Consider the following 11914-nt stretch of genomic DNA (forward strand, 5'->3'; position numbering starts at 1 on the left):
CTTACTCTTGGCACACTTTAACGCAACACAAGTTCCTTGTTCGGACCCCATGTGACTTCCCTAACCAATCAGAAGGCAGGAAATCCTAGCCTGAGGGAAATGAGGGAAAATCAACTTGGTAGATTCAATACACAATTATTAGTGTTTTGAAAGTGCACAAGTAAAAGTACAAACATTCAATAAGTAAACATATGAATGAAATGTAAATATAATTTGCTTTGTAAACATCATTAACACATTTGTTTATCAATTGAAATATACATTTATTTCTACACTTTACAGAAATATATGTTTTTAGTCATGTGATGCTTTTGAAAGCATTAAAACCATTAGCAACAGATTGCAACAAAAGACCTTTAAAAGCACACTTTTAAAAGAAAAATTATATAGTTTCAGGTCGATAGTAAATTCAAAGGATACTGTGAGGCACGGGATTACAGAGAGTCGGTGAGAGCATTTGACATCGATTAATGGAATTTAAATGGGGTGCGCTAGGATGGTCAGAAGGTATTATTGAACTGGTAAAGGAAGGTGCAAAAAGAAAATGCTGAACAAGTGTGAAACTTTCTTTGTGGCGACTTTCTGTGTGCCCTACAGTTTGCAGAAGTCTGGCACAGGAAGCAACAATGAATACGAAACGCACAGCTTAGCAAAATCGTGCAACAAAGTCTGGTTTCCTGGAGCGGAACGCCAAAGCAATTTATTCCAAGCTGTCCATAAAATTAGAACGTTATTTTGGACAATCATTTATATCCGCCATGAAAAACGATCAAACCCAATGGAAATACGGGTAATTACGCGAGTCTGAATCACGTTTCACAAGCTCAGCACAGCGTCCTAAAAGGCATTGTGATTGCGACTGGGGAGCTGTAACTTTGGGTGATTTATTCCATTTAAACAGGCAATGTTAACCAAAAGGGCTGATTATATTAAACTAGGGAGACTCTTAGAAAGAAAGAAAAAACAACAACAACAAACAGTCTGTGTGGCAGAGGGAGAGAATGGGGGTAGTTGCATATATTGGAGTGCAAGAATTGCACGTCTTAGGTCTCTTCACACTCTCATACTTGTGTTACACCAGCTCCCACTGCGCGTAAAGCTGCGGTCCACCGGGACTTTGTTATCTTGTGTGTGTCCAGCTGTTCGTCAGCCTTTATCTCCGGTGTCACTGCCATGGTCGACTGGAATTTCAGTACCACTGACAGCTCCCTCTCCAGCTCCAGCATCAATACAGACAAAGCGCTTTGGGGCTCCACGGTGCCCCACAGCCCCGGTGGGCTGAGCCGGACCGGCCATACGGTGGTGGCAGTATGCCTCGGCTTTATTTTAGTGGCAGGAATCCTCAGCAACTTTCTCATTCTGCTCATTTTCGCAAAGTTTCGGTCCCTCTGGACGCCCATCAATCTCATCCTGTTGAACATCAGCCTAAGTGACATTCTCGTGTGCGTTTTCGGGACACCGTTCAGTTTTGCTGCCAGCCTGCACGGGAGGTGGCTAATTGGAGAGTACGGCTGTAAGTGGTATGGATTTGCCAATTCCCTCTTTGGTGAGTAACTGCATGAGGAGTAGTATTTTTCCCTGTTTACCCTTTAAACTCAAATAATTATGACCGCGGTGTCTCGTTTCAGAAGTAGTGGGAGAGCAGAGTAAATGATGTCATTTATTCTAGAAACATAAAAATGTAATAAACTTAAATTAGAAGCACTTCAAACCTCTGAGTTTTAAGGCTTTCAAACGAAATTAATAATTACAGGAGGAAACAGATCTTTGTTAATTAGCTTGACTTTAATTAAGTTAAAGAACTCTATAGGAAAATACAGGAACACCTGTGTCTTAAGAAATACTTTCCCCCCTTTGCTGCTGGGGTTGCATTTACTTTCTCCTTTTTAAGTATAATATAAAATATATAATCTTTTATACAGCTGCTTTACATAAAGCCAATAACCTACTTTTCTCCACAATTATGGACAGTACCATCATTATAGACTCTACAACATGCAAAATGTGGCTTTATGAAGGGATCGTAAAAGCTTTAACCAGCCTGAGGTGCTGCAAGGGCAAGTGGCCTCTGATGATTAAATCTAAAGTACTCTTTTCATTTCTCCACTCCTGCTTCAACAGGGATTGTGTCCCTTGTGTCCTTGTCTCTTCTATCGTATGAGCGCTACACCACCGTTCTCCATTCCTCTCAGGTTGATGTCTCAGACTTCAGAAAGGCCTGGCTGTTTGTTGGAGGCTCTTGGTTCTACTCTCTCTTTTGGACATTGCCTCCCCTCCTCGGTTGGAGCAGCTATGGACCAGAGGGTCCTGGTACCACTTGCTCCGTCCAGTGGCACCTCCGCTCACCCTCCAGCATCTTGTATGTGTTGTGTCTCTTCATCTTCTGTCTGCTGCTGCCCCTTCTGCTCATGCTATATTCTTATGGAAGAATCCTGATGGCCATTAGGAGGGTGAGTTCAGAGATACATGAAGAGTTTCACCACATCTTTTGGGACGATCACACAAGACAAAGAGAAAACCATGCAACCACGTACAGTGCTACCATGTCATTTTTAGTTGTTTATTTATGTGTAAGTAAATCATAAGTCATCTGTATATTCATCAGAATTTTATGATTTATAATAGTAAGATAACGAATCCGAAAGTAGATGGCAGAACAGAGTTCAAATTACATTCATCGAAATTTACACGAGTGTGAAATCTGCTTTTGCTTATGTCTACCACATTTTGTCTATTTTTTCACAGTAACTACCCTGAAGGACTAAGATCTTGAATACTGGAATTCTTGTGACATAAGGTCGGATTTTAGAGGTTAACAAGAGGCTGAGTTCTATTAAAATTTGATCATGAGTTTTTGAGGTAATTCCAAGGAAAATCAAGTTGGATAAGCTAGCAATTCATCAATGAGGAGAAAGAAGGGACCATGTATAAGGGGCAAGTGTTGGGTTGAATCTGTCTTTGTCTTTACTGTCTTAAGGACAGTAAAACCAAGCCCAGTTTATAGCGACCCATGCCTTTAGGTCACCGTATCACCATCTTTGTTATGGATACATATAGATAAATAACTGGTAATTAAGAGTTTCTTGTTAGTGTTGGGTTCTTCCCACTCCTTGCTTGTACTGCTTCTATCACCAAATGCTCTAGAAGGTTTTTGTAGATCATGGTACCAACTTGTTGCTATTGGATACCTGTCATTATATAAGCACTTCCGTTTTTTAAGCTTGATGCACCCAAGAGGCTGAGCAGAAAGCGGCTTTGCAGACTTGATCACTGTAGCAGCGAACTGGGGCTCAGCTGCATCAACTCAGAGCCCAACCATCAGCTATTTTTAGAGAGTTGGCAATCTGTCTGAGGAACCGTCTCCTGGCTTCTCAAAACTTGAACCAACAGATCAGAAAGAGAAGCGCCATATGCATCAGCACTGTCGGTGTGGGTCAAACCTGTGTCTTTTCTATATTCTTAACTAACAGCATCCCATTTAAAGAGCGAGAAGTCATGTTGCATCAACATATTTTATGTTGTAGTTCAGTCCCAAAGGAATGGAATTCAATTCATTTTTTTATATACAGAGACCAAGTTCATAACAATAGTTTCCTTATATATCAAGGTAAACAGAGTCATAGTGTCGGCATTAGAGGAAAAAACAACAACAATCTTCTGAGTATGAGCAAGCAAAAGTGACAAAGAAGAACTCAGGGTGAGATGATCATCTATTCCCACTGCATGAGAGGTAAGGGAAAGGAGAAGATAAAAGAGAAGCACATAGAGATACAAAGACAAATCAAACTGTGGCAGGCAGTAGGGAAAACCATTTCACCATCATAATCAGCAGGTAGCTCGATTTAGGAGAGAGAACGGAGAATAGAAGGTCAGTCATGCAGAAGTGACCACAGTTATTACATGAGGGAGGTTTGTTCAGACAGAGCAGTGAGGGCCATGATCTAATCCTATATAGCAAGAGGTGTAATTGAGTGTATGAGAGATAAGCAGTAATTTGACAGATGGGGTAGATTTTCTTCTCTGTGAGGCCTCTTTCACAAGCCAGACATGCTCATTTATTCATAAATCACCATGACAAGCATCACGGTGGTAATTACATACGGAGGTGGGCACATGAAATCAATACTGACCGGTGAGATGCTGCTGTAACCACTTGCTTTATGATTTATCTGAAAAACAAAACAAAACAAAAACAAATGTGATGAAACGTATCTGGGCATGTAATGTGGTCATACTGCTTCTGACCAAGATCTAAAAACATGGCATCTGTTTTTAGCCCCTTCTGATTATCACACATCGGACATATTCTGCTGATCCAGCAGTCATTCATAACAGGTTGTCATTATACCTAGAATCTGATTGATTTAGGATTTTTAAGACTAATACCTATACTGATATTTGGACATGTAACAATTTGGTATTCCAAAATTTCAGTCTTTTTTTTTCTCTTTCAGACATACACAACACAAACAGGTTCCTCTAACATTTGCTGTATGTATTTATTTGCTCATTTATGCTTTGTCCACTATAGTGTTTGTGGCATTTTACACACACGTGCCAACAAGGAAGTTACAGAGCGCCCTGAGGTGGACAAACCATGCAACGTTAACACGCATAATGTGGTCAAAGCATCTCATAAAAAATATATTAAAAAGTTAAAAAATCATAGAAATTATAAATTTATATATTTATGATATCTCCCAAAACTATCTGTTGGGCTTCAACTATAGCTAAGGGTTAAACTGATACTATTTTTGAACAAATCAAACACATATAATTAATATTATATTATGATATTATGGGGATCATGGGATCCTCACTGATCCTCTTGAAGTCTGACCAATATACTGGAAACAAAGTATCCTTGATATCTTTTCATATGCATACTATTTTCTGAGTGTATTCATTTTGTTTTTATGAAATATCCTTTAAAATTGATATTTTAATTTTTGTGAGCAATACAACCATCACTTACAGCTCACTAACTTGCTGTGCGCTTTAAACTTCACTTCGCTGCTTTTAAGAAGTGGAGCTGGTTCAAGTAACGGTTCTTGTTGACTTGTTATTAATGTTTATATTATACCGTATATTTGGATTTTAAAAAAACACTTTCAGTGAAGATTTATTCTTCACTTGAGTAGGAAATCACCTGTGTACTGTCAACTCTTCATAATACCACATGAGGGCACCAAAGACAAAGATTTTTAAATGCTACATACTGCAGCGCAAAGTGTGGATTTTAGTAATCAGTTGATAGATAGCTTATGTAAGCAAATTATTCACACAAAATAAAATGTGTTGGGACTGAAATAAAAGAGCATATGCAAGAGGCACGAAAAGCCTATTAGTGGACCTGAAAAAGCCTAAGATTCTTAGAGACACAAGCAAAACACATGAATTTTCTGGTGTCTTTACATCTATACCTCTTATTCTCCTTCTCTCTCACATCTCCAGGTGGGAAAGATCAATCTTCTGGCAGCTCAGCGCAGAGAACGCCACATTTCGCTGATGGTTTTCTCTATGGTGTCCTGCTACATGCTGTGCTGGATGCCCTATGGCATCGTGGCACTGATGGCCACCTTTGGTGGGTCGGGGCAGGTGACTCCCATCACTAGTGTGATTCCTTCCATCCTGGCCAAGTTCAGCACTGTTGTCAACCCTGTTATCTATGTTTTCTTCAACAAACAGGTGAGAGTGAGGACATAACTGATAGACTGATAGGACTGCTGAGAAATGTCTGTATTTCAAATATCACTGCATACAATATACTAAAAGTATCTTGTCTAGACCAGTTTGTTATAAAAATGGAGTGGCATTGTGTCACTGACAGAGTTGAACACAATAGTTTTAACTGCAGCTCAGTTTCTGCAGCACCCAAGATGATATATGTTTTCAGTGTTTCTAATGAGACTCCTGAAGAGAATCTTTTTAAGATATTAAATTCAGAACCATTAATTGAAAAGCATTTTCGTTACTACTTTTTTATTTCAATGCCATGATTCTGATTATCCCATAATAGATAACATAGATAATACAGGGGTGTCATTTATTGTAAAGTAGGTCGATCCTTTGTCAAACTGATTATATGACGATGTTGCACGAACTTACACAATACTTCATTTTAGGGTCTAGTTTTCAAGGGTTAAATGTAAACCGTGGTTAAATGTATCCTAAATATAATGAACTGAACTTTCCAGGGAGATTTACCAGTGTTAAACTGAGCGCTCGACATGTCCTTTGATCTGCAAATCACTACTTATTGTGACTGACCATTCTATTCCATTCTCCACTATACTTTTGCACAGTTTTATAGATGTGTTTTGGCCTTCATGAAGTGCAAAGGAGAACCTGAGATTGTACAAGGAGAAGAGCACCGAACTCCGAGGACACAGTTGTCAGAATATTTCCATGTCCATAGGAAAGCTTCCCTCAGCTCCCCACAAGTCCAGATCCCCAGCGGCCCCAGAAACACTGTGCTCTGCAGCCGACATGTAGTTTATGTTCACTACACTCCATAAAAAAGTTGTTTTTTTCAAATGACTGACTGAGAGTATTAAAATACCTTGTTGATATTAGAAGTCAGAGGAGAATGGTCAGACTGCTTTAAGGTGATAGGAAGGTACCAGTAACCATCATTACAACAAAAGAAAGTAGAAGAGCATCTGTAAATGCACAGCACATTGGACCTTACAGCAGATTGACTTCAGCAGTAGAAGATCACACAAGGTGCCACTGCTGTCATCTAAGAAGAGGAAACTAAGGCTACAGAACTGTACAACAGAAGATTGGAAAAATCTTGTCATCTGGTCTGATGAGTCTCGATTTCTGCTGCGACATTCAGTTGACGGAGTCATAATTTAGCAAAAACAGCAAACACATGGATCAATCCTGTGCTGGTGAAATAGTGATGTGGGAGATATTTTCTTGGCGTAATTCGGGATCAGCTGAGCAGGCTGCGCCTCAAATAACTGAAGCACTTCGATAGTAAAAGGAGGTCTAACCTGGTCCTAGCAGTGTATATGAGTGCATGAGTGAATGAATGTCTTTAAAATTTTACACAAAATAAAATCATATTCCAATTTTCTTCAGTTTTTCCTCCGGACCGTTGACACACAAAAAACATGTGAAGACTCTGTACTGACATCATTTTAAAGTTAAAAATATTTTTTGAACCACTAGAGGAGGCAGTGGGCTGTTGTAAAGGATTTCTAAAACATTGAACACATTTCTTGTTTAGACAGCTGCATAAAAATAATCGTAACACTTTGTAGATGGTATATTACTGTATATTATTATTATTATTATTTTAAGTTTTTTTTTTAAATTGCAGTCTTTTTATGAAATAAAGATCCAGCTTTTATCAAGAAACACTTGTACTGCGCACACTGGCAAATTTAACCTCCCCCTGATATTATTCACATTTACATGAGTCCAAAATGGAAAATAATTAGTGTGTATAAAACTGTGATAAAAGTCCCTGGGTAACTTTAACTCATATTAGGCTTTTAATCACGATCATTTATTGTAGTTGGTGTAAAAACTCTTTATTGTATATTTCCAGCCACTTGTTTTGGAGATGAAACATTCACTGTCTAATAGCGACTTACACAGGGACACGCTGCACTGTGCTGTATGCAGAACTCTGTAAGCAACTGTATGAACCCCACATTAAACAGTTTTCACTTTAGCTTAACCAACATGTGTGGGCTAAAAAAAAAAAAAAAAAAAAGAGTCAATGGTTGGTCTCATTCCAGACAAATCCACTACCACAACTAAGCACATTTCACTTATCCTGCGGTCGTTAACAGTGTTGTATATCTAAATGGACACGCCATGGTGTGAACTGTAGCCAGTAAACTCTCAACAGATTAGACTAAGTTTGAGTTTGGTCTGTGCATTCAGTTCGTCAACATGAATTAAAGTTAGGTTGAGGTTAAAAATTAACCAAAATTAACCACGATGATCCTGTGGTTACACAGCTAACTTTAATCTTTACTCCGGTGAACAATAGCACTAGTCTTTTGAAGGAATAGCTCAGTATACATAATGCCTTAGATATAGTGTTACGTTTGTCTGCTTCTGACATTTAGGCTGACCAGATAATTTCCAGATATAGTCTGCGAGAAAGATGTGAAAATAAATGGTGTGAAAATACTACTGAACTCTTAATATAGATCTTTGTGTTTCTGTGTGACTATGTGTGTGTGCCATGTGATAAACAAGTACTTTAAAATACCTTTTAATGTTATAACAGCTTATATACAAAATTGAAACAGTTTATGGGGATTTGGTTTTGTGGGCCAAAAAAGTGAAAGTAGTGCCAGCTAAGTGCACAGGTTCACATAACAATCACATTACAATGTGCAGCATTATAGACATGCTATAGCTGACACAAAGGAAAATGCAGTGAGGGTTTTTTTTTTTTAAACCAACATGCACACCACATGTATTCACCAAGTGACATTGCAAAGACATCTGCATGTCAAAGTACTGAGACCTTCCAGGAAGTAGTCAGACATAAACTCAGATGCTTGAGAGAGGAGCAGTTCAAAAGCGCATGGGATGTCACGGACGTCAGGCCTCTGCAGCTGTCACCGCTCCGCTCTATCATGATCAACACTTACCAGACCAGCCTGGCTCCACCACCGGTGCCTCCACGCAGCAGGTCCCAGCCGGTCCTCATCCCAGCTTCACTTCCATCGCAGGGCCACAACAAGGTTCTCGTCCGGTTCTTGGTTGGCGTAGTGGCGCTGCATTTATTGCTTTCACTTGCAGGATTCTTCTACCTGTACTACCATGAACATATGGTAAATCATTTTTTTTCTCATTCACTTTGGACCCATTGTATAAAACTGACAGCTTAAACAAAACCAAAATTAACAGTTAAACTCAAAATTCTGTTTTCTTCTTATTACATTTTAACATGACTATATACTAAAATAATTCAGCTTTATTTTAAAACAGGGAAGTTAAGTATGCAGAATTGGTTAGATCTTTTGGTTCACACATTTTTTATGCTGTGTGTAGTTTTACCTGGCTAATTTGACTGCATTTAAAAGATAGGAAATGCTGGCGAGGTGTGCTTATGAAAACCTCCCTTCAGTAAGTTCTTTTACCCATTTCTGATGTTCTACTTTTTTCTTCCCTACAGGAAAAACATTTCTCAGCAGAAGATAGAGGTATATTCAGTTCAATCAATAAATTTTATATATTAAATAGAAAATAAAAAGATGTAATGGCATTAATTTCTTTAAAAATTTGTTCTCTCTTTTTCTAAGATGGATTGCCCTCATCTCAAAAGCAGGAAATGGACAAACAGGACACCTTCTATAAAGCCTTAGCACGCATGGCAGTTAAGCGAGCTGAAGGAAAGAAAACACGTAAGAATATTACCCATTTTTTTTCTTTCAAATAAAAAAATGCAGTGACAAGTTATCAAAAATCTATTAATGAGTGTTTAATTAAACTTCTTTATCTCTCCAGCGGGTTGTCTTCAGTGGGACACGATGCACTCTGTTCTTAGAGGCATCAACTATTATGAACAGATTTGGCTGACTATTCCAGAGACTGGTTTTTACTACGTCTACTCCAGAGTGACCTTCTCCAAGGGCGATTCTACGATCCCACTAGCCAGCAAGGTCAAGCTGAGGAAGAACGAGGCAGATGAAAGTGAGGATGTAATGAAGGCCTACTGCTACCTGGAGAGCACAAAGAATCCTCACATGTGCACAGCCGCTCAGGGAGATCTGATCCTACTGGAGAAAGGAAACCAACTGAGTCTCTGGGTACAAGACCTCTCACTGGTGGACTATGAAGAAGGCGCAACAAGCTTTGGGATATACAAACTATAAGACTCATACATGGACACATGAATAGAAAAAAGCTGAAGAATGGGATCTCGTGGATTTATCTACAAAAACACTTTTGAATTGGCTGGCTCAAACATCTTCGTGGATTAGTTTGGATTTGAGAGACATAATTTATTACACCAGATATTTTTTTTTAGTTATTTTTGTTTTTGTATTGATTAGTAAAATGTTGTATTTATTGATGTAAATAGATTGTGAAATGAAACTAATATTTAATCTGAAACATTTATACTCTTCTCAGTTTTTCTTGCATCAACCTCACATCAGGAACGAGTTACATTTAAAGGACACGCACACATTACACTGAAACATCCAGACTAATGAACCACAGGCTTAGTGGTTTAAAGATGAAGGTGCCGAGGTTCTACGTGTATGAGTTACATTATCCCACCATGAGGTATATTTTCAAAACATTTTAAGTGGTCATAAGGAAACACCTTCGGGAATAAGTCCTAAAAACTGAATTTCCTTAATGTAATGATGGTTACTTTAACAGGTGTAAAAACACCAAGATTCATCACCAGTAAAACCCCTGATGCTTATCATGTTCTAGGTTAGTGTGCACCACTATGGTTTTCAATTTCTAGGACACAAACAAACCACAAAGAGAAGCTGCAGTTTCTCACATCGCCAAATGGGACCACTTAAGGTACAGGCTACCCACCAATTTCAGTGGTAAGAGAGGAAGCAAAGGACCGGTGGTTTAAGCAGAATTTCCAGTCTGCTGCATATTTATCATTTAAATTACCCCCCATGCAGCCAGTAGTTATTTTGATAAATGGGGTATGAACCTTCAGACTCTCAAAACATGCGGTGTACAATTCAAAAATCCAAAGTTCCCCACTTCAGTTTGAAATACAGTAATTCTTAAGGAAAACCATTAAATATAAAATACAGTTCAGACCATCCAAAGACCATTTAGCTTTTAGAGTTCAAACCTGAAGACTATTGCTCTCCAGTTCCGGGTGATTTTACTCTAACCTGTCTGGTGACTACGTTTTTTTTTTTGTTTGTTTGGTTTTTTCAACTGTAACCTGTCTAGTGTAAGTTCTTTTTTTAATACTGTAAATGATGAGTAATATAAAATTCTACCAAACACCCTCAACACCTTAGACATAACAAAACCTACCACATTGTCACTGTCACAGTGGAGTACAAGAGCATGGAAAGTGTGAATCTCTATGGAGGTGTACAAAGTTGCAGAGGAGGTACATTCTTAGAGAATGTCATCTATTCTAGTCACTCATTCCATCCTGTTTCTCACTACCGCATCTGAGCAACATGCACACTCCTGAACCACACACATGATGAACACAGCATGGAAAAGCCTCTCTCTGTGGATTTCCAGTGTGAATGAAGGAACGCTGTTCGTGCCGTTAGTAGAAATCTTAAGGAGTTTTCCGTTACTCACTTGGATAAATCAATACCAAATGCTGAGCTCCACGTATTATATTAAAGTTTTAATAAAAGAATGATCATACCAAACATAAAGTACAGGGTATCTAGAAAAAAAAAAAAGCATTACAATACTTGCAACAACAATAATTGCATAGAACAGTCTTTCAAAAACAAAAACACACAGTGGTCTGGAGAAAAGATTTCAGATAAACGGGTTAAAAATTGGATTTCAACCCCTTTCCACCAGTAAGTACTCACTGAGACTATTGGGAATTTGAAACTACAGTATGCGGTGCTTATGAGAGCAGTTTTTACAGAAAGAGCGGTAATGTTACTCTCAGCAGCGAACGTGACGAGACGGACTCACACATCTGTACAGGAAGCAGCAGTAATGCCGGATAAAATCTAGATGCTATCAGTGTCCCAATTCAAATAATACAGGTCAGCTTCAGCACCTGAGCAGGCATGACCCCGCAGCCATGCTCAAGCTAGACCGTGACCCTGTTACTGATGTACCAGTGCTGCCCTGTATCATACACAGTGCTTCAGTCTCTGTAAAGAGGCGCACGAGATCTATGCGAACAGCACTTCACATACAGTAATACGATAGGATACATTTTCATTTTTAATAAGTTTAAATTTGATCA

At 38.7% G+C, this 11914-nt stretch overlaps 2 protein-coding genes across 2 annotated transcripts; both read left to right on the forward strand.

Moving 5' to 3' along the window:
* Positions 1 to 1173: 1173 nt before the first annotated feature.
* On the forward strand, positions 1174 to 6518 carry tmtops3a (teleost multiple tissue opsin 3a). The gene is made up of 4 exons (XM_086263824.1): positions 1174 to 1546; positions 2122 to 2450; positions 5455 to 5688; positions 6306 to 6518. The coding sequence occupies exons 1-4, from the start codon at positions 1174 to 1176 to the stop codon at positions 6516 to 6518; spliced, it is 1149 nt and encodes a 382-aa protein (XP_086119950.1).
* Positions 6519 to 8427: 1909 nt separating this feature from the next.
* Positions 8428 to 10105, forward strand: cd40lg (CD40 ligand). The gene is made up of 4 exons (XM_086262196.1): positions 8428 to 8807; positions 9152 to 9179; positions 9279 to 9380; positions 9484 to 10105. Exons 1-4 carry the CDS (start codon positions 8445 to 8447, stop codon positions 9849 to 9851), a joined length of 861 nt encoding a protein of 286 aa, XP_086118322.1. The 5' UTR covers positions 8428 to 8444; the 3' UTR covers positions 9852 to 10105.
* The last annotated feature ends 1809 nt before the right edge of the window (positions 10106 to 11914 follow it).

The sequence above is a fragment of the Aulonocara sp. 'chitande type north' Nkhata Bay genome, linkage group LG2 (assembly GCF_057382095.1).
Source record: "Aulonocara sp. 'chitande type north' Nkhata Bay isolate Kocher_YH1m ecotype deep benthic linkage group LG2, A_spYH_male_GT1.1, whole genome shotgun sequence".
Lineage (NCBI taxonomy): Eukaryota > Metazoa > Chordata > Actinopteri > Cichliformes > Cichlidae > Aulonocara > Aulonocara sp. 'chitande type north' Nkhata Bay.